The 27857-nt window shown below is 44.7% G+C and overlaps 1 protein-coding gene across 6 annotated transcripts in view; it reads left to right on the top strand.

Moving 5' to 3' along the window:
- The window catches only part of NTRK3 (neurotrophic receptor tyrosine kinase 3), a 382792-nt gene that overhangs the window by 300008 nt on the left and 54927 nt on the right, over nt 1-27857 (top strand). For all 6 annotated transcript variants that reach the window (XM_046654146.1, XM_046654145.1, XM_046654143.1 and 3 more), the window contains 2 exons: nt 12739-12911; nt 15955-16198. In XM_046654146.1, the coding sequence (XP_046510102.1) occupies nt 12739-12911; nt 15955-16198 (417 nt within the window). The remainder of the gene's footprint in view (nt 1-12738; nt 12912-15954; nt 16199-27857) is intronic.

Raw genomic sequence — 27857 nt, 5'->3', positions numbered from 1 at the left:
TCACTCCATTCTGGAAGATGGTGTAAACTGGCTTTAGCAACCGCACCCAGGGCCCTGGTTCCAAGGTCAGGGAAGTTTCCTCTGGACCAAAACCAGCTTCCTTTGGATTTGGAAGTCAAGAGCCATAGTACGTCAGAGGGCTGTGCCTGGGTGCCTGGGGGAACAAGTTAGGCCTGTGAAGGGCCCTGGGTTTATTCTGGAGGCCCTGGGCTCAGCTCTGACCCCAGCTGGCCCTCCTCCCTCCTCAGTGACTTTGTAGGATGTGTTGACGCTCCTGGACTGTCACTAGACCATTTCTCAGGAGTGGAGTTGGCTGAAGGGTGGGTGACTCAAGGACACCCTGGGAGCCACAGTCGAGGGCAGCAGACATCACTGGGAATGGAAGGAGATGAGGTGGGGGGTTTAGTACTGAGCACAGGGACAACAGTGAGTGAGGCTGGAAGAGCTTCTCAGAAACCCCCCAGGGGATCCAGGTTCAGACCCCAAGGGGCAGCATGCCTGAAGGCATCTGGCTCCTGGCAGCTGCTGGATGGGTCCATTACCAGCTGTGGAGCCAGCTGTGCAGATGTGCAGCTGGAGCTGAATCGCTTCGGGCAGGAGAGAGGGGACTTTCCTGCCAGCAGTCTCCCTCCCTAGCCCTGCCTCCAGCAGGGAGCAGCTTCTGTAAATCAATGTTGGACCAATCTTTTATTTTTTTTATTAATGTTATGATAGATTACAACCTTGTGAGATTTCAGTTGTACATTTTTGTTAGTCATGTTGTGGGTACACCACTTCCCCCTTTGTGCCCTCCCCCCACCCCTCCTTTTCCCTGGTAACCACCGATCAGATCTCCTTATCAATATACTAACTTCCACCTATGAGTGGAGTCATATAGAGTTCGTCTTTCTCTGACTGGCTTATTTCGCTTAACATAATACCCTCGAGGTCCATCCACGTTGCTGTGAATAGGCCAATTTTGTCTTTTTTATGGCTGAGTAGTATTCCATTGTATATATATATACCACATCTTCTTTATCCAATCATCAGTTTCTGGGCATGTAGGTTGGTTCCACGTCTTGGCTATTGTAAATAATGCTGCGATGAACATAGGGGTGCAACGGACTCTTGAGATTTCTGATTTCAGGTTCTTAGGATAGATACCCAGTAATGGGATGGCTGGGTCATAGGGTATTTCTATTTTTAACTTTTTGAGAAATCTCCATGCTGTTTTCCATAGTGGCTGTACCAGTTTGCATTCCCATCAACAGTGTATGAGGGTTCCTTTTTCTCCACAACCTCTCCAACATTTGTCGCTCTTGGTTTTGGATGTTTTTGCCAATCTAACGGGTGTAAGGTGATATCTTAGTGTAGTTTTGATTTGCATTTCCCTGATGATTAGCGATGATGAACATCTTTTCATGTGTCTATTGGCCATATTCATATCTTCTTTTGAGAAATGTCTGTTCATGTCCTCTGCCCATTTTTTGATCGGGTTGTTTGTTTTTTTGTTGTTAAGCCGTGTGAGTTCTTTGTGTATGATGGAGATTAACCCTTTGTCGGATAAGTGGCTTGTAAATATTTTTTCCCAATTAGTGAGCTGTTTTTTTGTTTCAATCCTGTTTTCCCTTGCCTTGAAGAAGCTCTTTAGTCTGATGAAGTCCCATTTGTTTATTCTTTCTATTGTTTCCCTCAACTGAGGAGTTACAGTGTCCGAAAAGATTCTTTTGAAACTGATGTCAAAGAGTGTACTGCCTATATTCTCTTCCAAAAGACTTATTGTCTCAGGCCTAATCTTTAGGTCTTTGATCCATTTTGAGTTTATTTTGGTGTGTGGTGAAAAAGAATGGTCAATTTTCAATCTTTTGCATGTGGCTGTCCAGTTTTCCCAGCACCATTTGTTGAAGAGACTTTCTTTTCTCCATTGTAGGCCCTCTGCTCCTTTGTCGAAGATTAGCTGTCCATAGATGTGTGGTTTTATCTCTGGGCTTTCAATTCTGTTCCATTGATCTGTGGACCTGTTTTTGTACCAGTACCATGCTGTTTTGATCGCTGTAGCTTTGTAGTATGTTTTGAAATCGGGGATTGTGATTCCGCCGGCTTTGTTTTTCTTACTCAGGATTGCTTTAGCAATTTGTGGTCTTTTGTTGTCCCATATGAATTTTAGGATTGTTTGTTCAATTTCTGTGAAGAATGTTCTTGGGATTCTGATTGGGATAGCATTGAATCTGTAGATTGCTTTAGGTAGTATGGACATTTTAACTATGTTTATTCTTCCAATCCATGTGCATGGAATGTCTTTCCATCTCTTTATGTCATCGTCAATTTCTTTCAAGAAAGTCTTGTAGTTTTCATTGTATAGATCCTTCACTTCCTTGGTTAAGTTTATCCCAAGGTATTTTATTCTTTTCGTTGCGATTGTGAATGGGATTGAGTTCTTGAGTTCTTTTTCTGTTAGTTCATTGTTAGTGTATAGAAATGCTACTGATTTATGCACGTTAATTTTATACCCTGCTACTTTGCTGTAGTTGTTGATTATTTCTAATAGTTTTTCTATGGATTCTTTGGGGTTTTCTATATATAAGATCATGCCGTCTGCAAACAGCAAGAGTTTTACTTCTTCGTTACCTATTTGGATTCCTTTTATTTCTTTTTCCTGCCGAATTGCTCTGGCCAGCACCTCCAGTACTATGTTGAATAGGAGTGGTGAAAGTGGGCACCCTTGTCTTGTTCCTGTCCTCAGAGGGATGGCTTTCAGTTTTTGTCCATTGAGTATGATGTTGGCTGTGGGTCTGTCATATATGGCCTTTATTATGTTGAGGTACTTTCCTTCTATACCCATTTTATTGAGGGTTTTTATCATAAATGGGTGTTGGATCTTGTCGAATGCTTTCTCTGCATCTATTGAGATGATCATGTGGTTTTTGTTTTTCATTTTGTTGATGTAGTGTATCACGTTGATTGACTTGCGGATGTTGAACCATCCCTGTGTCCCTGGTATAAATCCCACTTGATCATGGTGTATAATCTTTTTGATGTATTGCTGTATTCGGTTTGCCAAAATTTTGTTGAGGATTTTTGCATCTGTGTTCATCAGTGAAATCGGCCTGTAGTTCTCCTTCTTTGTGTTGTCCTTGTCAGGTTTGGGGATCAGAGTGATGTTGGCTTCATAGAATGTGTTAGGGAGTACTCCATCTTTCTCAATTTTCTGGAACAGTTTGAGAAGAATAGGTATTAAGTCTTCTTTGAATGTTTGGTAGAATTCTCCAGAGAAGCCGTCTGGTCCTGGACTCTTATTTTTGGGGAGGTTTTTGATTACCGTTTCTATTTCCTTACTTGTGATTGGCCTATTCAGATTCTCCATTTCTTCCTGATTCAGTTTGGGGAGATTGTAGGAGTGAGTCTAGGAATTTGTCCATTTCTTCCAGGTTGTTCAATTTGTTGGCATATAGTTTTTCATAGTATTCTCTTATGATCTCTTGTATTTCATTGGTATCTGTTGTGATTTCTCCTCTCTCATTCCTAATTTTATTTATTTGCGATTTCTCTCTTCTTTTCTTGGTGAGTCTGGCTAAAGGTTTGTCAATTTTGTTAATTCTTTCGAAGAACCAACTCTTTGTTTCATTGATCCTTTCTATTGTCTTTTTTGTTTCAATATCGTTTATTTCTGCTCTTATTTTTATTATTTCCCTCCTTCTACTGACTCTGGGCTTTGTTTGTTCTTCTTTTTCTAGTTCTGTTAGGTGTCGTTTGAGGTTGCTTATGTGAGCTTTTTCTTGTTTAGTGAGGTGAGCCTGTATTATGATGAATTTCCCTCTTAGGACTGCTTTTGCTGCATCCCAAATGATTTGTTATGTCGTGTTCTCATTTTCATTTGTCTCCAGATAATATTTAATTTCTTCTTTAATTTCTTCAATGATCCATTGTTTGTTCAGAAGCGTGTTGTTTAGTCTCCACATTTTTGCACCTTTCTCTGCTTTTTTCTTGTAGTTGATTTCTAGTTTCATAGCATTATGATCAGAAAAGATGCTTGATATTATTTCAACTCTCTTGTATTTATTGATGTTTGCTTTGTTTCCCAAAATATGGTCAATCCTTGAGAATGTTCCATGTGCACTTGAGAAGAATGTGTAACCTGCTGTTTTTGGATGAAGTGTTCTATATATATCTATTAAGTCCATCTGGTCTAATTTTTCATTTAATTCTATTATTTCCTTGTTGATTTTCTGTCTGGATGTTCTGTCCATTGGTGTTAATGGTGTGTTGAGGTCCCCTACTATTATTGTATTGTTGTTGATGTCTTCTTTTAGTTCTATTAAGAGTTGCTTTACAAATTTTGGTGCTCCTGTCTTGGGTGCGTATATATTTATAAGTGTTATGTCTTCTTGGTGGAGAGTCCCTTTTATCATTATATACTGTCCCTCTTTGTCTTTCTTTATCTGTTTTGCTTTGAAATCTACCTTGTCTGATATTAGTATAGCGACACCTGCTTTCTTTTGTTCATTGTTAGCTTGGAGTATTGTTCTCCATCCCTTCACTCTGAGTCTGTGTTTGTCTTTGGGGCTGAGGTGTGTTTCCTGGAGGCAGCATATTGTTAGGTCTTGTTCTTTGATCCATCCTGCCACTCTGTGTCTTTTGATTGGGGAGTTCAATCCATTTACATTTAGAGTGATTATTGAGATGTGGGGGCCTACCACTACCATTTTGTGTCTTGTTTTCCGGTTTTCTTCAATTTCCTTGTTTCTCGAATGTTGGACCAATCTTTGAACATTATTGGCACAGGTAAGAGTCAAGTCACCTCGCTGAGGCACCCCTGGGTCTCAGGATCCCTGCTCTGGAGCGTGGGGTGGCCTCTGTGGGAGCAGTGAGCAGGCCTCTGAGGCCAATGTGAATTCTGCATCATGTTCTGGGCTGGGAGCAGGAGAAACTGCTCCCCATGAGTATTCTCACCTGGACCTCAAAAGGGTCTCATCCTAAGCATGGGGCTCTGATGGTGCCCTCATGACAGCAGTTTCATCCTCCTGTGACTTTTGGGTCTCTGTGTTCGTAGTCTTGTGTATCTGCAAAACAGCTTTGTCCACGGAGGATAAACGACCTCCACGGACACAGGAGGTGCTGTGTGGACCACAGGCCAAGCATGGGAATCAGAGAGCCTGAGGGGAGTCTCAGCCCCAGCACTCATTAGCTGTGTGACCTTGTGAGAGATGCTTAACCTCTATGGGCCTCAGTTTCCTTATCTGTATAATAGGAATTATAATATCTCCTCCTCAGAATTTTGGTGATTAAATTATATAACATATGTAAAATCCTCAGGTCGCCGCTTGGGGCATCGTCCCAATAAAGAGTATTTGTCTCTGTTATCATCATTAGTCTTGATGTTGCTGTTATTGAATGTGCTTAGACACATGACGTATGAGCTGCCAGGCTTGCGTTGACATCTAGAGTAGGCATTGCCAAAACTTTTTCTCAAAATGGCCAGATAATAAACATTTTAGGCTTCGAGGGCCATACCTTCTTCATTGCAGCTACTCAACTCTGCCCATGTAGTGGGAAAGCAGCATAAAAAATACATAAACTAAAGGTGGTGGCTGTTTTCCAATAAATTTTTTTTCACAAAAATATGTGTTGTCTGCTGACCTCTGCTCTAGAAAATAAATAAGGAACTAGAGTATTGCTGCCATAAAAGGCTAATGATTATTATTGCTAGACACGCCGAGAATAAACTTGCTCGGTGTGTCTCCATAGACGGGGGATGCACAGGTGAGCGAGCTGTCTTTAGACAGCTTGGACCAGGAATGTGGAAAGGTGGAAATGTTTCTAATTTTGTCCCGAAACTTAGAATCTGCAGTGCCCTGAAACTTTTAATTTGCAGGATGACACTAATCCGCTGGGTGTTCCAGCATCCGTCTGGCGATGGGTGAAGAAATGGAACATTTATTGCACTTTGAGCAGGAAATAAAATGATGGTCTAAAACCGTGGGAAACGTTTCCCACTGAGTGGTGTGACGTTGAGGGGTGGTACCCAGATTGGCTAATGCAGAAAATGTGTTTCTGTTTTCATCCTTTTAAAAGTGTTTCCTTTTCCCCTTGGATCTGGTGACCCCGAGGAGGTGAGTGCTCTGGCATTTCACACCATTTGCCACCCAGGGGATCTGCCCAGTGGGCAGCCCTTGAAGGAGACCCTCCTCTCCTCTGGAGAACAGCCGAGAACCCACCCTGTGTCCTGCTTTTTATCCTCTTTAGCTTTTCCTCATTTTTTTGGGCTCCTTCCGCTTGGGTTTGTTCTCATTTTGATGCAGGGTAATTGTGGACTTCCAGAGAACACTTCCAAGTATTACTCAAGACAAGGTTTTCCCAAAATTGTGGTTTTAAATCCATTGGCAAGAATTTTTTGCTCTGCAGTTGCTATGGTGGAAACAAAGAACGGAAATCCCAGCCTCTGTTTCGAAGGTCCTTGCAGTCTCTTGCGGAGACAAGATGAATACTTGTGAAAGACATGGAGTGCAGGACGAGACAGAGCGTAATTTCTATATGTGTGTAGTGTAAGTGTGACATTAAAATCATGTAGTTCACAATCTTTGTAAATAGGTGATGCTGCTTTTACACAGTCATTTGACAAACAGTGCACTTGCTCAGAAGATCTCAAGAAAGTCTCCTCTGATATCAAATGCCAATAAGTATATGAGAAAGGTGTCCAATCTAATCAATCATCAGAAAAATGCAAATGAACCATAATGAGATACCTCTCTCCACCAAGCAGAATAGCTTAATAGCAGTGACAATGCCAAGTGCTGACAAGGATATGGAGCAACTTGCATCTCTCATACTTTGCGGGTGGGAATGTAAAGGGGTATAATTGTTTTGAAAACAGTTTGATATTCTAGAACATTGGTATACTGTATGACCCAGCACTTCTACTTCTGGGCCTATTCCCAATGGATATCTGTCTGTCTGTCTGTCTGTCTGTCTCTCTCTATTTATCTCTCTCTCTCTCTCTCTCTCTATCAAGAGATGTGTCTAAGAATGTTCACAAAGCATTATTTATAACAGCCAAAAGCCAGAAACAACCCCAGTGTCCATCAGTGGCAACGTGGATAAAGAACTGTGCTATATTCATATAATGGAAAGCTATTCAGTGAGGAGAATGAATGAACTACGGCTGCATGCAACAGTGAGGAAGAATCTCAAAAGCACAATGTTGAATGAAAAAAGATATAGAAGCATATACATAATGCTATATGTGTGATTCCACCTTTATAAAATTCAAAAAACAAGTAATTCCCAGCATCTAGGAATTCGTATTCAGGTAGTATAAACTATTTTAAAAAAACAAGGATGTGAATTCCATGAGTCAGCATAGTAGTTACCTTCAGGGTGAGAGAGAGCATCCTGGAAGGGCAGGGTACAGGGTGGGGCCATTTCTGGGAAGTTGGCAATATTTTATTTTTTACTTACATCGAGGATGCACTGGTGTTAGCTTTGTGATAAATCAGTGTGCCGTAAAAGATTTTTCTTTCAAGGATTTATCATATTCTTAAAAATACGCTTAATTTATTCATTCCATACATATTCATTGAGCACTTACCGTGTGTCTGCCCTATATGAAGTAATGGGGAGAGAGGAAGAAAGGAGACCCCCCCAGGCCCAGGAAGCTCAGGTCTCAGAGTCGTAGAATATCAGAGCCCAGAGGGACGTTCACGGAGGAGAAGAAGATGGTGATGATGATGATGATGATGACAACATTGAACGGACAATACTCATTAGGGTGCTCACAGTATGCCAGGCCCCACTGTGGGTGATGTGTGCATGTTAATGTTTCATTCTCATAGCAACCCTGAGAGCTGGGCACTAGCATTGTCTACATTTAACACAAGAGGACATTGAGGCACAGAGAGGTTAAGAAATTCACCCAAGGTCCCACAGCTAGTCCGTGGTGGAGCCACACTGAAACCTGGACAACCCCTTTCCTCCACAGATGAGAGAATGAATCCTTCTCACTGCCTTTCCTCTTTCCCCCCATCTCTCTATGCTCTGCTCTGGGTGAACCTCAGCGTTCTTCCAAGTCATGAATTCTTCTTGCGGTTTTATCTAGTGTAGATTGTGTCCTGTCAATGGAGATTTTTATTTTGACATCAATGACCATACACTTGATTTCCAAGATATTTAGCTGGTTCTTAACTTTATTGTTATCTTAATCTTATTTCTCTCTGTTTTGGTTGCATACCTTCTTGATTCTTTAAAATAATTATTTCTTCACTCTCTTTGAGCATTTACTTATTTTAACATTTTTCTCAGTCTTCCTATAAAATTAATTTTATATGCAGGAAATATGTGTTCTGGTTATTTATAATTTTAATTATTTGGATTCAATGTGATATTTCTTCCAATATGTCTGAACTTCAGCTTTTGGGTTCCTTTTGATTTGGGAGGTTGTTTTCTTTTTGTTTTGGTTGCTCATGATTTCCAGTTTCAGTTACTTTAAATTGGAGCAGAAACTTAAAATATTTGTGAAACAATCTGACTGTAGAATCTCAGATTTTTACTATTTTCTCAATTTTTAAAAATAGTATTTCGTCCCACTCTTAACACTTTTTAACACTGACTTTTAGAAGTTCCTTCCAAAAATATTCATCCTAGGTTCCCTAAAAACAGTCCACTCTTTGCACTCATATTTCATCGGTTTCCATGACATTTCATTACATTAAGTGATGACATTAACAGGCTCAACTGTCAGAAATGAATTTGGGGACAAGCACGGCTGGCTCTTGGTAAGCTCCTCTCTGAGACGAAGGTATCTCCGGATATTCAACTAGTAGTGAGTGTTCAGGGCATAATGGGCACCAGTCAGTGTGTTCCACAGAGGTCATGGACAGTGCCAGCTTTTCTGGCTGGTCATGTGGATATAGCTCAGTTGAGAGTTTTTCTGGTCCAAAGAACAGGACGTGCAAAGGGCCTGAGGCAGATAAAATCGTGGTGGGAAAGAAGGACGGAAAGACCAGTGAGACTGAAGTGTAATGAATGAGGAGAAGGGAATGTATGGGAGGAGAGGAGGCAGAGACAGGTGGGGTGACCTGAAATTCAGAGCCCATGATTGTGTAAAGGAGTGTGGATTTTATCCTGAAAACAACGGGAAGCTGATGGCCAATTTTAAGGTAGGAAGACAGATGAGAGAAGGGCACCTGTACATGTGATAACTACCCATCTTGTTCTCTGATAAAATCGTTTGGGGATCTCAACAAGGTGAAGTGACAGTGGATTTTGAGAGGAAAAGAGAAAGGAGATTTTCGTACCTTCTTTTTAAAGGGTTGACTGTGTGTGTGTGCGTGGTTGTCTGTGTATTTGAACGTTTAGGAATTTGAACATTTAGGAATATGTGTATCTCTGTGCATATAATAAAATAGATTTCAGTATATTAATAAAATCCAAAACTGAACATTCTTTGAAATATCTCCTCTCAATAAAAGAAAAAAAAAAAAAATGGAAGGCAGCAGAGCTCCCAGGCTGGACAAGACGAAGAAGTTAAATGACTCTGATGAAGTGGGAACTGTTGAGAAGTTTGAATGTTCCTGCCGTCTAGACTTCTTTCCTCCCATCCTACTAAACAGCCCCACTGAAATCCTTCCCCCAGGGCAGGAGGTGGACATGCATCCTGATGCACACAGCGGGAGGACCAGAAAGGGCAGTGCCTTCAAACCTTGGGTGGAGAAGAAGGAGACCAGGGGGCCAGAATTCCTGCTCTCCTCTTTGTTCTATGGATACCACTGGAAGGGCTTCAGAGACCCCTTGGCAAGACCCATCTCCCTGTGCCTCCCATCCACTGACTGGGGACCCATGTTGAAGTTTCCCAGCTCCAAAGAACGTGTTGGATGTTGGCTCCATTGAGAGGGGCAAGAGAATCTCTGAGCTGATTTTCCTCTTTATTATTCTCTTTCTATCATCTCTGGTCCAATTGCATCAATCCCTGGGGTTTGGGGCCACTTGCAGCTCTGAACCCCAGTTCTGCACTTGACCCTTTGCCAGTTGCATAGGAACTTCAGGTTTGACCCAGGAGCTGGAAAACCCATTGTGATGGTGGAAAGAGAACTGGCAGGATAAAGGATGTGGGAAAGCTAGAAGAGGCAGCAGTGGCTTTGTGCCCCATCTCCCAAATGAGGAACTCATATCTGCCTCGCGGTGTGGGGAGCCAACCTTGGGGATGCTGGCTGGCACTGCGTGAGAGCTGAGAACGGAAATAGCCAATGGCTGCCATTGGCTTCCGGACTGTGCAGGAGAATGATTTACAGAGATGGAGAGAGGCCATTTGGCTGGCCTCAAATTTGATCTACTTTTCCCTCTCATAAATCCAGTGTTCACATAAATCTTTGTATTCTCCCATCCCACCCATGCTGGGTTCCATTTTTTTTCTTTACCTTCTTGTTCTTCGTGAAAATAAATAAATCACTGGCAGTCATCCTATACCCATGGCCCAGCCCATGCAGCTCAGGGCTGCAGCTGGGAGCTGGGTCACCCAGGAAAGCGCCTTCTCTTGATGACTCCCTGCCTTCCTCCACTCGTAGGAAGAAGGCTTTGCAAATGTCTTGATTCTGACAGGTGGACCCATGGCAGCCTATTCCTTTATTATGGGGTAGCATCCCAATAAGCCCATAGGATTAGAACTGGTGAAAATCAGCCGTGGGTCAGTGGATCTCCCACTTTCCTGTGCCCTTGGACTGCCTTACAAACCTGGCTTCCTCGCTGGGTCCACCTGCTCTGCCAGCTGCTCATACTCCTCTTCTTTCCCACCCTCTCCTCTGCCCTTTCATGTCTTTAGCTTCTGCACCCACCATTCCCTTGGAGACCTGCCTAGAGAGTTATTCATCTGATAAATTAATTCAAGTAGGTGTGCTGGGGAGGAAGGTGTCCTGGGCTCCAGACTCAAGCCTCTACTTCTTGTGTGATCTTTGGCAAGTTGCTTCCCCATTCTGGACCTCAGTTTTCTCAGCTGTAAAATGGGAAAGCTACATTAGATAGCTTCCAGCATTTTTGTCAGCAGTAGAGTCATTTACTCAAACACTTTTTTGGTGAAACCTCCAAATTTTGAAAAGAATGAAAGGTGGCGCTGGTTGAAGTGGGAGTGGGTTTTGATCTCTGGCTAAGAGACTGTGGCCCTCTTGATGGCCCTAGAGCCATTGCCATTGAACTCTGGGTCACCAGGAGGTGTCTGGGGTCCAGTTTAACTCTAAGCTGCTGTCATTTAAGATGTACGAATGTGTGCTGATCCCTGGGCAGGGCTGGGCCTCAGTTTCTCCAACTTCAGAAATGAGCAGGTGGAAGCAGATGCTATCTGGGGCCCTTTTAATGCTAAGAATCCATTATGTCTACTGTATGCTGATGACTAGATACAATTTTTGCATATTCTCATTCCTTCCGTGCTCTAAGCCAAGGCAGCCATGTGGATTTCAGCTGATGGGAGTTGTGGGGGAAAGAGAAAGTTCTCTGACTAGGGAGGCCTTTCAGTAGTAGCATGAACTACAGGGGAGGTCCGTCTGCCTAAATAACCAGAAAGTCCAGATGCCTGGCAGAGAGAATGCAAACCAGTCTCCTGTCTGTCTGGATTTCCGCTAACTTGAAAATGGCGCGCAAACTGCACACCCCACCTTCATTGCCTTGTGTTGTGTCTATTGAGGTTACTAAACAGTGTCATTTGAGGCACCTGGATGGTTGGCCCCTGCCTTCTGACCTCATGGGGAGGGTGGTAAGCTAGAGAAATGTGTGAGCACACCTGCCTGGCTGCTCCTCCTGCAGAGAGGGACCCGTTCCCACAGCAGTGCCCTATCCAAGGTCCATCGGAGGTGATGGATGTCTTCCACTTTGGTCTTGCCATCCCCCTCTGGTGCTGGAACATCCACATTCACAGCTGACACCCCTCCTACCATTGCTCTTCCATTTATCTTCCTGGGCCTGGGGGCAGGTGGTCTGGTCTGGTGCTCTTCCCTCACACCAGGGCCTCCCACTCCCATGGGGGTTGAGTTGTGACATTTCTGTGGCCACCAGATGCCCATCTTCCCCTCCTACCCTGAGACTTTGTGGTCCTTTACCTGGTCCTGGTCTTGGGTGATCCTCAGGCTTCTGCCTGTTAACTGCCATTCCCATCGCTGCAGCCCCATTTCCCCCCAGTGCTCCCTTCACCCCTACTAGGAGAACACCAGAGCCTTCTAGAAGCCAAAGCGGTCACATTTCTGTGCAAGTATACACTCCTTCACGATCTAAAATCAAGGAATAGAAAAGGCAAGAAGACTTTATTACACTGTCTGCCTGATTTCTGATGGGCTATGGGCACAGTCTGGTTTACATAGTGAAAGCAACTGGGACAGTGGTTCTCCCACTGTTTAGTTTAGAGGTGGGACCATTTCTTCAAGGAAACGTGGGAAGGGGCCTTTGTCAGGCCTTCCATCTCCCTGCCCCCTCTCTCTGCGTTCACACTAATCTCTGAAGAAGCCTAGGGCTCTGAGATGAACATGGTTTGAAATCACTGGCTGGTGGATGGGTCGTGGGTTTCAGAAAGTTGATTTCTGTTTCTACAGGGATGAAAATGCTGAAGGACGAAGGAGTCAGGCCTGGCTACTGTGTCTTAGCCTCATGCTCTTTAAACCCTGATTAGAATCTCATTTGTTGGGAACCAGCAGTGTCATTATTATCGGCACCAGCTTTCTTCCTGGGAGGGAACCAGACACACCCCTGCCTTCTGGTTGCTAAAAAACATGTCCTGCATTGTTTCAGGCCCTGAAGGATCCCACCTTGGCTGCCAGGAAGGATTTCCAGAGGGAGGCCGAGCTGCTCACCAACCTGCAGCATGAGCACATTGTCAAGTTCTATGGGGTGTGTGGCGATGGGGACCCCCTCATCATGGTCTTTGAGTACATGAAGCATGGAGACCTGAACAAGTTCCTCAGGTGAGCGAGGATCGCTGTCCTTACCTCTACTCTCCAACCCAGCCCTACCGGACCCTGGGGGTTCTCTCTGGAGCCAGAAGTCCTAGTGCCCCTCTGAACACAAGTCTGGGGATTCGAAATGAGAAGTAGCCTTTCGTTCTTCTACATCAGGCCTTTGTCCCTGATTTCTAGGGAGAAAAAGTTGAGGATGCTATGACAAGTAACCTGTGCTCTCCTTCCTGATCCCAAGTAGACTGAGAAAAAGAGCAGGGTCTGGAATGAATCCAAGGAGGGAGCCCAGAGGGCCTGCCAGCCTATAGCTTCCAACTCCTAGATTCTAGGGGCATCCTTCCCCTGGATCATGTGAATAGCTTTCCCATTTTGTGCCTTACACTCCTCAGTGCTGCAAAGTGAGGCTAATACCTCATACCCCTCCTGGAAACCTGCTTGCTAGAGACTTTTTGATGAGGAGTAAGAAGGCAGAAGTTCACAAATTCATCAGGAGATAGAGATGGTTGAAAAAAAAGAGTGGATTTTCCTTGGATAAATGTAGAACTGTGCTGTCCAGTACCGTGGCCACATACGGAAATTTGAATTTAAATTTACATAACTTAAATAAAACTTAAAAATCCAGTTCCTCGGTCACACTAGCCACATTTCAAGTGCTCAGTAGTCACATGTGACCATATTGGGCAGTGCAGTATAGGACATTTCTATCAATAGAAAGTTCTATTGGAGAGCATTGTTCTAGAAAGATTGGATTTGTTGTAAGAAGAGTTTCCCCAAACCTGGAACAAGATCATCTGGACTTTGAGATGTTCTTGATGGAACTGGTAAGAGACGGGAACCCCAACCAGAAGTTCCGGATGGGGTTGAGGGGGAGCTCTCCCTTGCCCAGAGAAAGCAGCATCTCACCACTACAGCAGAGTTAGCACTTCCCTGCCTCCCACATCTGCCACCTCCAAGTAGTGCCCAGATGTGGAGGGGGCAGCCATGTGTGAGGGTCTGTGGAATTCAGGGTCCCAGGAAGCAGGTTGAAAAATCAGACCCTTGACATAGCGTGTGGTCCTTGAAACTTATTGACTCTCATTGAATTCCATGAGATTTTCAGAGTCCATATGTAGATTATGGAACACTCTAGCACACTCACCAAAAACTGATGAGCATCTCCTTGAAGGGGGACATTCCACAGGAGGCTGTGGTTTTAAGGGAGAAATGGAAAGGATTGGTAGCAAATAGTGAATGCTTCTTATGAACTGGATTTCCAAAAATGTCCCTAAAGGAATTGAAAGTATCTGTAGAATGTTCTAAACCTTCTAAAACTTGATTTCACAATGAAATTTATTCCTTTCCCAGAGAACTCAGTCCTTATCATAAGACAGACTTGGGTTCACGCTCTGAATTTGTCGTATCTTAGCGATGTAACCTGGAACAAGTTTTCAACCTTAATTCTCTCTCCCAGGAATCAAGACTGTTCATAACTGCTTCCCAGGTTTGTTGTTAAGAGCATTAAATGACAAACATTAAATATATATGTATAATACCTAGACGAGTTTTCCATGTAGCGAGGTGTTTAGTCGATGGTAGTTACTATTAAAATTTTTACAATTATTATTTTATCAGAACTGTGAACCACGGTAGTTTCTAACACAGGCGACACCCTTTCTGAATATTCAGGGTCTTCCTCTCCCTGCTTCCCTTCCCCTGGGGTCAGAGGGACATGCTGTATTTTCCACCATGCTCTCTGAATGGATTTAGCAGTACCTTCAGCCTCAAGTGCCACCATCAGGGCTACAGAGAGTTCCTGGGTGCCTCTCTGTACCACTGTTGCGCCAATATAAGAGAAGAGGAAGAAAGAGAGTCGAAGGCTGTTCCTGCTCCTGTATCTCCCAGGTTTTGAGGGCAGGCTGTGGTGCCTTCCCCAGTAGACAGGAGTGCAGGCTTGCCCCGGTGATCCCGCTGTCTTGGGAGCTGAGCAGTAGCCCTCTTTCGGAGGGGTCAGGTAGACAGAGCCCACAGGAGATGATAAAATGACTGTGTTCATATTTAATGGCGCCTTTCAGTAGAAATTGGAGAAGCAGTAAAACAGGCCAAGGCCTTGCTGTACACCAGGGCTCCTTGGCCCACAACTTCGTAAATAAGGGCCCTGGGTGTGGGTACGGCTCATTGCGCTTTCTGGAGAAAAGAGTGAACACTAAAAGTGACCCATATGACAGAGAAAGGTGTTAGAATAACAAATCTGGGCCTTGATTTGGGATGGAGCGGGTGCTGGGGCTCCCGGGGCTTCTGCTTCAAGGTCACAGAGTCTTTCCATCCTGCCCTGCCACCAACAGAAGTTACCCAGTCCTAGACAGTATGGTGGAGAGGTTAGAAGTGTAGACTCAAGTCTTGCTACCCAGGGTGTGGACTGCCAACCAGCAGCATCACACTGGGAGCTTGTCGGAAATGCAAATAATCGGGCTCTGCCTAGAAAATCAGAATCCTAGGGGGCAGGGCCCGGGAATCTGTTTGACGGGCCCTCTTGATGCTCCTTAAAGATTAAAGGTCTCCTCTAGAGCCACTTGTCTGGTTTCAGTCTGCCTCCTGATTACCCATATGGCCACATTGGGACTTCTGGGACTTTGGCCAGGTGATCTGTGCCTCAGTTTCCTTATCTCAAAATTGGAGTGGGAGATTTAAGTGAATTAATGTGTTTAAGATCCTTAGAGTTTGGAACATTGCAAGGGCTCTGTCAGGTTAGTTGTTTTATTAGTCATTCTATACTAGGCATCTAGACCCTGAAAAACCCCAGAGAGCAGTAAAATATTTAAAAGAGTCAGTTTATACTCTGACCCATCAGAGCATGTCTGCGTCACCTTAGTTGGGAATCTGGTTGTAACATTTTACCCATGTCCACACTCAAATAACATAATTTGGATGGATTGAAATAGGCCATAGGTAGGCTGAGAAGGGAGATTTTATTCCTGTCTGTGGTGCATCCCAGTGATCAGGGAGTTGAGAAAGCGATTCCCCTTGATCTCCTGAATTCTCTCTGTCCCCTGTCTTCTCCCCCGACCCCTCACAGGGCCCATGGGCCAGATGCTATGATCCTCGTGGATGGGCAGCCGCGCCAGGCGAAAGGCGAGCTGGGACTCTCCCAGATGCTCCACATCGCCAGCCAGATTGCCTCGGGCATGGTGTACCTGGCTTCCCAGCACTTTGTGCACCGGGACCTGGCCACCAGGAACTGCCTGGTCGGAGCCAATCTGCTGGTGAAGATCGGAGACTTCGGCATGTCCAGAGACGTCTACAGCACCGATTACTACAGGGTAAGGTGGCTTCTCCAGCTGCAGGACCCACGGCAGACTAGCGCCTTGCTCACATGTCTTTGTCATTGTCCATTAACCCTGTCACTCCAAAGCATACACATATACACACCCATGCCCAGACACATGCTCCATGGTTAGCCTTTGGCCTCTCCTGCATCTTGACATACCTGTTTACTATTCTCTTGATAGCTCGCTCCTCCCTTTCTCTTGGACATTTAACCCAATTGCATCCTTACATTGCAATGACATAGGCCTTATGTTCCCACCTGCATCAGTATTCATTCTTCATGCAAACAGACTCATATATATATGTGTACACCCAAATGCACACATAGATAAGCTCAACTTGGTGCTACATTTTAAGATCTTCCAACTCAGTCCCCAGTCCAGCCTCACCCACAACGCATTTTCTTCTTGGAACTTATCTGATGACCATGTAGGCTTATCTCGTCTTCTAAGGTAGATCTTGATGAGAAGCCAGAACCCAAAGTGAAGTTGCAAAAATAATTAATCTGTTGCTAAACAGAATTATCCCAACAGCTTAGGAAAGATGAGGCAAGAAAGTGTGTTATCATTGCCAGCTTTGGAGTGAGGTGTGGGTTGGTGTTTGAAAAAGCTTTCTGATGATGAGAGGAGACATCACATTCAATTTTACTTCTATACAGTTGTGTACCATACATTAACAGACGTCTTATTTGGCCCACAGAATTATCTTTTCCTTTAGTCTTTGGGGATGCCCTTGCCATGGATCATTCAGTGGTTTCTGACAGTGTTATTATTGCCATATTATTGCCAGGGAAAGGACGAGTGGGCGCGAGTGTCATTTATCTCAAAAAGGGGAAGTATGGGTGCAACCTGAGATACAGAGATGGGATAACTTCTGCAAGCTGACTGGGAAGCAAATGCCTCAAAAATATGAGAAATGTACTTTGGGGACATTGAATGGGTGAGGAGTTGGATAGGTGGTACAAGGAGAGGGTGGAATAATGTTTTGGGGGTTGAGGGGTGTGGTAGCCATTTGTCTCATCTTTGTGGGAAATGGATGATCAAGGAGTCCAGATAGAATTGTTCCTTTGGCCTGAGCCTGGTAGACCAAGCGGCTGCGAGTTTGGGGTTGGCATCCGCAGATCAGTTCTATCTGGATGCTCCTACTGGCTTTGCCTAAGCAAGAAGACCCAGATATTAAAACTGGTCACTCAAGACACTTCATTTCAGCTGTGGCCTGGAGAAAAACAGAATGTTTGAGACATGCTTTTATGGCTAGAAAGTGACGTGCTCATAGTAAAACCAAAGGATGGCAGATGATACACCATCATGGGAAAATTTGAGGCAGAATAGACCAAATAGTGGGGAAATTAGAATGTCTGCAGCAAACTAGGCAATTTCTTGAGCCACCTGCCCTGTCCAACATCCCCAGATATGGAAAAGGGAGCATGATGCAGCCACAGACTGATGGCCAGGGCAGACCTGCCAGGAAATAGCAAAGTGGAATCTTTCTTTAGCATCTAGACCAATTTTTTCAGTCATTTCCAAGAGAGGCATTGGTGTTGTTACTAAAGGCCCATGGGTCATAGATTTCTTGAGTCTAGCCGGAGCTGGCACCATTTAATTGCCTTTGCACTCTGTGTAATGGGGTTTGCTGGCCTGTCTGGCTGAGCTCGGATTTATGTTGGGTTGATGAAAGCAAGGGATGGATCATTGTTTTCTGTGTGAGGCAGATGTTTGATTATGCCAATCTGGTCTCTACTGGCTTCACCAGGGTCTTGGGAAACAATATCTGATCAGAATGTGTGTAGACTCGGCTTTCAAACTTGCTTCAAGGAGTGCATTTATTATTTCTCGATTCTGATTTTAAAGAGAAAAAAAAAGATCACATTTCCAAGTGATACTGCTTTGTAACTGTGAACTGTTGCTCTTTACTCCTTGGAGAGCTGCAAGGAGTAAATCTGTCTCATTTCTATGGGCTCCAAGGCAGATTGGAATTTAAGAAAGGGAGAGTGAGGTGAGAAAATGTCCTTACTCTAGGTATCCACAGTTCCTTTTTCATGAGTTCTCAGCCAGGTTTAAGCTGAGGCCAGCTAGCTCGAAAATGGATGTCTTTGGTCTCAAGGAAGTATGAAATCAAAAGGATAGCTATTGCAGTAAAAACACAGGGCACCACTGGAAAACTGCATATTCCACTGATGGTGAGTTGATCGTATACTCTCCATTTTCAAAGAGCAGCTTGTAGCATATCTTAATGTTCAGTTGCTCACAATCTCCTAGTGTATACACAGCTCCCCCTCCTTCATTTTCCATAAAACAAAAGGCGGAAATAGATTTGCCTGAGGTCACATCCATAATGAACCTTGAAGTCTTCTTATCCATATTGGAAGACATCACGGTGACAAAGGAGCCCTGTATGTGGGCCTAATCCTATCTGTGTTGACGTCCTAGCATCATTAGCAGCCATGGGACCTCAATGCACTTTCTCTAACCTCTATTTCATTGTCCCAATTTTAAAATGAGGACAAACATAGTCTCACAACATAGTTATTTTGATGTTAGACAAGTTCATTTGTTTAAAGAAAAAGCCTGGAGTATGCTACCTACTGGATAAACTTTTGTTTATATTATCTTCCTTAGTTCCTTTCCCACCAAGGCGGAAGAACTCCAGGGATAATCTTATTTTCAGATATTAGAGAGAGGTCAGAGAGAGGGACCTCCTGATCCCTGGAAAATGAACTGGGATCGTGTGGCTGCCCCCAAAGAGGAGGGTCTTTTAGCTGACCACCTCTGGAAAATTTCCTCCCCAAATTTTCCACTTAGGTAGAGATATGGTGCTTCCGTCCTCACTTGTTCTTCTGGTCAGCGTGTATCTGGTCCCGCTTTGAATCTTAGAGCTGAGTCCACGTTCAGGTGACTTATGAAAGACAGTTTTGTTTGGTCCACCGGCTGAGGCTCTGGGGGAAGGCAGCGATTTATTAGATAGCAAGAACATGAAGGATTCTGTCTGCAAGCTGACTCCCAGCACAGGTTAGCGCCCCTCTACTACTGGAGGCTACTGAAGTCTCCTGGGCCTAGGAGTTTGCTGGTTTCTGGTGTCTAATATAGCTGAATGCAGATAATTCAGGTCTCTGTGTGTGTGTGTGTGTGTGTGTGTGTGTGTGTATGTGTCTGTGCTCACCCATCTAGCACAGATTCCAGAGCGTATATCTGAGGGCAGAGGCAGAGGAAGAGAGAAACTCCTCCTTCTTTCTTTCTTTATCATTTTTAATTTCTTAAAGAGGCACCATCTGGCTCATGCATGAGTGGAATGTGAACGATTTACAGAGGTGAACTGCCTAATTTCCTGTTACATATTTAGAGAGAGAAAGCAAACATTGCTGTACCACAGTGCGAGAGTGATCTGTTCTCTCCTCCTAAGACTCTGCCCAGTGACGGAGAGCTTTTCCTCTTTGGGTCACCAACTCGATCCTTCTGAGATTGCCTCTAAACAGGCTTTGACAAGGGCAGGCGTCTGGTGCCATTCTATCTTTTGCAGAACATCAGATAACACTCAGGGATTAGAGGTCAAATCTGGAATTTAAAAAAGTTTCAAGCATCCTGAAGACGAGAACAGAATAGAAATATTTTCAGATGTCTTGATTTGGAGGGGAGGCGATAGGCTGAGGTCCAGGAGGGATGGGATTGGAGGGGCTCGCTGCTCTGATCCTACTGATCCAAAGGGCCAGGCGTGTGCCTTGCTGTTCACCCTCCGGTCCTTTGTGCCCAGCACGGTGCCTAGGACTTGGTAGACACTCAGTAAAAATGTGCATGAATGAATGAAGTCAGAATGGGAATTTGGAATTAGTCAGGATGTGGTTTAGGCCAGACCATGAGGAGCCTGGACAGGCAAATGGATGCCCAGCTAGGTGAGGTGAGTCTCTGGAGATGACGTGGGGATCCGTTGTCTAAGCAGGCAGAAGCAGATCTGGGGACTGGATCTAGAGGAGGGAGCGAGTGCTGGTCTGAGTCAGGGATGACTTGCTTAAAGTCAGAGGGGAGTCTTGGGAGGAGGTGGAGCCAAGTGTCCAGGAGATGAGGAGGAAAGTACGGCAAAGCCCAGGCAGACACATATATGGGGGACATGAGGCAGGTCTGAAAGCTGATAGCAAGGCCCTGGGTTCTAAGGTGGAGATTCTGGGTCAGGATTCTTGGAAACCCCTGGAAAAGATGACAAGAGTAACTGTTAGGATGTGAGAATAATTTAAAACAAGCTGATCTGGCTGGTGGAATATTTGATTTTATGGATGTCATGGTGCCCCATGGCAGTAATAAAAAGTGTAGGCTCTTGGACCCATACCACCTGGGTTTGAATCTCAGCTTCTGTAGTTCCTGCCTATATAACCTTGGGCAAGTGGTTTAAACCTTCTGTCTCCCCAGACTGTAAAATGGCACTAATAGCCCTGATCGCAAGCATTTCCTGTAAGAATTAAGAATTAATAAATATAAAGCTCTTTGCATAATAAACACTCAATAAATATTAATTACTGTTACTGTTATTGGAACTAAAGCACAAATATCTTCCCCAATTCCAAAATGGGCATTCTAAACAAGGCTTACCTAAGTGTATTAGTGAAGGCAGGCAAAAGGATCTAACAAGCGGATGCAGAATATATAATGATTCCAACACAAAGAGAAGTCTGTTTCTAGGTCACGTAACAGTGTGAGCAGGTGAACTTGTTGGAGGAATAGCCCTCCTCCACGTGGTCATTCAGGCTGATGGAGCTCTATCCTCCTCTGTTGTGTGATGTCTTGGTCCCCTAGGTGCCCGTCCCCATTCAAGCCAGTTGGAGGGGGAAACAGGCATGAAGGAATGCACAAGGTTAATGGGCCTGACCTGGAAGCAGGGCCTGTCACTTCTTCTCATGGCAAGAACCCAGCCACAAGGCCTCACTCTTTGCAAGGGAGGATGAGAAATGGAGGTAGCTGTGTCCCCAAGTAGGAGAGAAGAATGTGAATTGTAATGAGCAGCTGGTAACCTCTGCCACAGTATGGGTGAAGAAAGACTCCTTTCTCTTCCAACATGCCATTCCAACAGTGTTTTATCCCATGTCTGATGATTTAGCAGGAAAATTAGGACAAGGCGTCCTTGCTTTCTATTGCTACTCCCATCCCAAACATGGAGATCCTGAGAGGTGCGGTTTCATCTTCTCATTGCAAATTCTGGGTGTCACATGACATTTGTAATCAATCGGGGAGCTTGGCCTCACCTGCCATCTTGGTGCTTTGGTCATCCCCCTGGAAAGCAGCAAAGGCATACTCATAAGAAAACACATCCTGTGGAATAGGCGGGGAAAAGGGGTATGTTCAAAATCAAAGGGAGTCTAAGTTAATAGGTAAGAAAATACATCCAGAAGCAAAACAGGGAAGAAATATAACTGGAGCAGCTTCTGTTCCAAACACATGATGGTTAAGGGGGGATTCACAACATATTCCACATTCTAGCTGAAGCCACCCAGTGCTGTTGAGAGCAGGGTTAGGTCCTTGACTAAAAGCCCGGGCTCTCAGCCTGTAGAGGGTCCCAGCGAGGGCTTCAGGAGCCCCAGGAACTCTAAGACTTCCTGAAATTGTATGAACAATGTTGCATGTGGGGTGTTTTGGTTTTTGAGGGTTCATAGCTTTCAAGAGAATCCCAAAGATGTTTAGGGCCTGTTGGCATACTGGAAATGAGTTTCCTACCATGTCAGTCCTTAGAGAATAAGACAGAGCTCCAAAGACTGAGGCCGGGGAGGGAAGCCCTCTGATTAGTTAAATCAGGACCTGAGGTTAGAGCAGGGCTGAGGCTTAATCAGATGGCCTCTGAGGCCATGACCAGCAAGAATGTTGACTGATTACTGAGTCACCTGCGCTGAGAGCCCGGGGACCATCAAAGTCTTGTCGATTAATCAATTAGTCCTTGGCCTCAAGTGGAGAGAGGCCCTTTGGTGGAAGCCAAATGGCTGACAGTGTGTTGAGGAGAGCCAGTGGTCTATGAAATAACTTGTTATTTACTTTTGCCTTTAAAAGCTAGTGAAGGCAATTTAAGCCAATTGACTTTCAGGACCACAAGGTGCCAAGGTGCCAGCCATGCCCCTTGCTCTTTGTTGGGGTTTCTGGGAGACCCCCTCAGTAACTGGCACCCCCCCTCCCTGCCCAGATTCTGAGCTCTGAGTCCATTGAGACAGAAAAGCCCGGCAGGTGGAGATTATAATGTGCACTTGAATACTAATAGAACCCTTGTGGATGGTGGCCTCACTGTGTGACCACAATGAGTTGTCTCTCATACTGAATTCCCAGGTTTTCTAGCATGGCATCCTGGGAATACTGCAGGCTTTGCCATGCATGGGAGGAAATTTTGCTGTTCATTTCTGCTCCCTTTAGGCAGGCAGATGCCCATCAGAATGCGGGAGGAATGTGACTGCACGCTCATCCTGCACCAATCAGAAAAGTTGTTTCTTCAAAGGAGCTTTGGGCTGAAGAGCTGCCCTCCTGGAAACCGGAAACAGCACAAAGAGGGCGGGTCCCTCACAATTCCTTTCATCCCCACCTGGGCAAGTGGTTGCCTGCCCTCAGAATCTTAGTTCCTTTCTCCGGAGGGCAAGAGTAGGGAGACCTGCCCTCTTACTTAACTGCCTGGGAGAGGATAAGCAGCTGGACAGACTGGTCCGTGAGGGATGCTGACCTTGTTTGGAGAGGACTTAACCAGACTTGTCCCTGTGGTTTCAGACATGAGGTTCCTGAGTAGACCCAGGCACCAGGGAAGAAGTTATTCTAACTATCAGAAGATGAGGGTCCCATGCAGGCTGTCCAGTGGCCAGAGCCCAGTGGCTGGACCTGATTGTTCTCTTGCTGTTTTTAGAATATTCCAATAATAGGTTACCCATGTTCCTGTTATCTGGAGGAGAACGAGGCAGGAAGGTTTGTATTCCATTCCTGAGAAATGTGATTTTCCCGTTTCCTATTTTTCATGAATACATTTTTATTTTGGAGTAATTTTAGATTTACAGAAAAGTTGCAAAGACAGTAGAGAGTTCCCATATACCCATCACCCAGTTTTCCCTACTGCTGACCATAGTACATTTGTCAACACTATAAAATTAATATTGGTGCAAATTGTAAACTAAACTACAGACTTTGTTTGGATTTAATCAGTTTTTCTGCTACTGTCCTTCTTTCTGTCCCAGGATCTACCCCAGGATACCATGTTGCACTTAGCTAAGTTGTTACTTAGGGGCAGTGGTTGAAACAGGGGTGAGGGCATCCACTGCCCTGTCTTACAATCTCCTCTTTGGTCTTCTATGCCCCAGCTCAACCCTTGATTACCTTTCAAGAGGCTCCAGGGCTCCACAGTTCCCTGTGTTCTGGAAGCAGGGTAGGTGGGCTATAATAAACTGCTGAGGAATCCTATTTTGTGAGGAACTTATAACTCCAGAGTCTTACGGAATCTTTTAGAACTATGCAGCCACTGGCCGCCATCTTTAGACGGTAAAACAGAGCTGGAATTCACTTTCTCTGATAAAGCTTAGATTAGGAGGCTAGAGGAAGGCATGGGATCTCCTTAGATTCCCAGTCCCTCAACTGTGAGTTTGTTCTTTTCTTCAGCTTTGGGAGAGGGTGCCCGGTGCTGACCGGAAGACATGGCCACAGGGTAGACATCTGGGCATGCTCAGAACTTTAGTTGCCTGAATGTCTGCTGTAGGGCTTGGTGCCATAGGATACGCATCTTGAGGGAATTTTGGAAAACAGCTCCAATGCTATGACCTGTTAAGCTGCACAAAGCTGCAGAGGGAATGAACATGGAGGAAGGTATGGGGGATAGATTTATGCTGATTATAGGTATTACAACCTTGTTTCCTTGATTAAAATCAAAGAATTCACACACTAATTATTTACAAAATACCAGACATTTTGGAATCCAAGTCTGTTGAAGGACAAGTCTGCTATTTTGAACACCTTGGTCTCAACGCCAGCTCTGTGTCCATGGTGACAATTAGAGACTTCACTTTTATCTGTAAAATCTGGAGTTTGGTTCTGGTTCTATAGTCTCTTTTAGGTTTTACCCTCTATGGGGCTAAGTTTTGTGTGTAATGATAAGTGAATTGGAGGCTTGATTTCTTTAAGAGGGAGACAGGGCCAGAGGTACAAGAATAAAGCCGAAGTTGTCTCAGCATTCTCTATTACTTTGCCCCAGACCACAGCTGGTCAATATCCCAGCCCCTTTTCTCCCCTCCTGATAAAATAAGGGAACAACCTCCAGTTTTGAAATAGGCTCTTCCCACAGTACTTGGATCTAGTTTAGTGACTGAAGATTGCTTTCTGCTCTTGCCTCTTCTTCTCCTTTGAGCTATTTAGGGTAATCAGCCCAGTGGGCAGAAGAATTACTTGGTGGCTTTCTTGATGTTTTTTCCAATGATGGGAATTACATGGATTCCTCCATCCATCTCCGTGCTTCTAGACCTCCAACCTTCTTAGGCCATAGCATACTTTATTCCAACGCAGTGGTAGTGCCACTGCGGACATCTACCTGCAACTCAGGCATTCCACAAGGTGCAGAAGTGAATATAGGGTGAGACCTGGTGTTTTGAGCGATGGAAGACTCCAACAATCTGTTGTGAAGGTGACTTGGAGAGGACATGATGATCAGGAGGTTGACGTGCAAACATTCGGACTCTAACAATGAGGTGAACAAGTTATTTGGGACATTTCCTTTCAATAGGCTTAGGAATGCTAGACCTGGGGAGTACTTCCCATCTTTGCTCATGGGCTCTTGGCAACCTGTGAGTAATCTGGTGACCAGAATGCAGGACTCAAAGCAGGAGGCCTATGATTAGTCCTTGCAGTAACTACTGACATGGGATAAATTCCTTTCTTGCCATGGACTTGAGTTTATCATAAATAAAGTGAGCACTTCCTGTCTTTCTTCTTTGTTATCTTAAGGCTTCTCATCTCTTTACAGATGACGGCCACACCAATTGCATTGTTTTCTGTCCCTTTATGGAAACTTGGTTGAGAGTTTGAGGGATATTCTGCAGTTTCATCCTTAAATCCATTGATGGCTTCACTGCTCCTTTTCCCGGACGGGGCTTAAAGGACTGAGTTCGGGTTCAGTTACTCACTCCCTTTGATGATAATTGACTTTAGATCAGTGTTCTTGACTCTCAACCATAAGATTGGATTAGATACAGAGTTTTCCAAGGCAACTATTTTAAAGCAGTAAAACGTTTTCTTCAAATGGAACCTTATAAAATAGATGGATAGACATAGGTAGATAAATACAAAGCCACTCTAGTTCAAATGGAGGAAGGAGGAGTCATGGCATTCTGTCACCCCTTACGTGTCCCCAGTCATGCAACTCTTGCCATACTTTTCTGGAGGGGCTTCCATGCCCTGCAGAGCTGAGCACTGGGACCCCTTCAGCAGGCTCCCCAGTTAAGATCCAGGGCAGCTGTTCCAGCCACACATAATAGTGATAGCGATGACAAGAATGGTAGCAGCAGGGGATCAGTGAATGGATAGCTCTGCTTTTGAGTCCCTCTGATTCTCCTGCCTCTCTGTGGCTTACCAGCGGATCACATAAGCCCTCACCCCCAAACCAGCTGAAGGAGAAACACTCATTTCACACATGCTGATTGTGGGGTTTTGCGCTTTCATACCAGCCTCTTAGTGCTTTGCCTGGAGGAGCAGAGGGTCTTCTGAGAAATAAATGGTCAGGGACTATTAGCCTCCATTTTATAGATAAGCCTTAGAGAAGGTTGGTGCTGTGTTCAAGCCTTGAGATTCTTTGACAGCAAAGTCAGTGTTCGATCATTTATACAACCTTAGCATGAGTGATCCAGTTTGTACATTTGCTCAGCCATGTCCATGCTGGTTTATTTCCCCTTGTGCCAAGTCTTGTAGCCATTGACAAGGTCTATGTGTTGGCAGCAGCATTCCATTTAATTCCTGACTATGCACAAGGATGAACAGAACGCAATCTGTATTCCCAAGGAAATTAACATTTCATAGGGAATATAAAACAGGATGAAAATTTGTAGCTCCACTATAAGCCAGAGGGAGGCAAATCATGCAAAAAGGTTACAAATTTCAAAATCTCATCTAATTAGAGGGGTGACTTGTGTTTTGAGGGTTTGGTTGGCAGTCAGTGGGTTGAATTTTGGGGGGACATTCCTGTTAGAGGGGTTAGCATGAACAGAGGCATGGAGGGAGCTTGGAGGCAGGCAAACTGGGAGAGTGATCCAGAACACTGTGTCACTCAACTGGCCCAAACTGAGGATACGTGGAAGAGGCATGGAAGGAAATGTTAGTAAAAGAAGGATAGGACCACTGTGGCAGCCCTTGAAAAGCCAACTGTTCTGACTTGTGTAGCTGATAAACAGGCATGGAAGGTTAGTCATGTTTTAGTGGAGGCTGTGTATGAGGACAAGTCATCAGGCAGTGGCATGTAGGCTAGACTGCAGGAAATAGAGGCCAGTAAGGCAGGCCATGACAATGGTCCAGGGAAGAGGCGATGAGGCCCCATGCTGTGGTGGTATCAGTAGGGTATAGAAGAGAAGGCGTCCGAATCAGTGGGGCCTGGAAAGGTGAACTGGAGGCCAGGGCCTGGACACTCAAAGCTTCTTGTAGTTTTGGATCATAACCTTGAAGAATAACAGTGAAATTGAGGGTCAGGACGGATTCCTTACAAATGCAGCTTTTAGGCTACCTAGTCTATTCTGCATCTCTAGAGTGTTAGAAACACACGAACAAATGCCAAATCATTCAGTTTTAAAGAAACATGAAGCTGGAAGGAGTCTTAAATGTCATCTGTATCACCTCTGTGGCCCCAGGCAGAATAGCATCGAAATCATCCCAGACAGATGGTTCGCTCCTGTCTTCCAGTGCATCTCCCGGGATTCCACAGCCTCCCGCCTTATTCCTTCCAGCTGTGGCAAAGGGAAGCTATTCTCAGTGAGAGAGTTTATCCTTTTCTTTCTAATTTGTAGCACCCTTTAGAAGAGGGAAGTTCTCAGTTATGTCTAGCCAGAATCCTACCTACTGCAAGGTAAGTCTATTTCACCCTATATCCTTAGTGGATCTAAAAAAAGGTTTATATTATAATACAGATGTTAGAACACTCAAGAAAATGCTAAGAAGAGAGCTTCTCACTGAGCAGTGTGCCAAATATGGCCTTGTGCTTTTCACAGGTAATTGGTTGTATTTTATTCATTGGATGCATCTTGACTGGCGGGTTCTCAATAGAAGAAAAGTATATCTGTCCCTCGTCATTCCCCAAATCATATTCTCTTCCTGAGAGAAGTTTCAGGGGTCCCCTAAACTGGGTCTAATCTCCCTGTAATTTTGAAATCCAGTTGTTTGCTTCTGTCAGCGATGGTGGTGCAGTCATGGGATGGACGCTATTGCTATCATAGCCTTATCTCCATGGAGACAGATACTGGGAAAAAAGGCAGGGAGATACCCCACCAGAAAATTCCAAGAACCTGAGGCACATTTATGCTGGAGAGGAGCGGGCAGTGGCCTGAGGCCACTGAATCAGTCAGGGTGTGGATTCACTCCGTTCCTCTCTGCTCCTGTGGAGGGCGGGATGGCAGCGCCTTCATCACCTGACAGTGGCGTGTATTATAACAGGCCCTGTTTGGCTTCCTCAATTGTAAAGTCT

This window comes from Equus quagga, chromosome 2, assembly GCF_021613505.1.
Source record: "Equus quagga isolate Etosha38 chromosome 2, UCLA_HA_Equagga_1.0, whole genome shotgun sequence".
Lineage (NCBI taxonomy): Eukaryota > Metazoa > Chordata > Mammalia > Perissodactyla > Equidae > Equus > Equus quagga.
The sequence above is the reverse complement of the archived record's forward strand: the minus strand, read 5'-3'. Positions and strand labels throughout refer to the sequence as shown.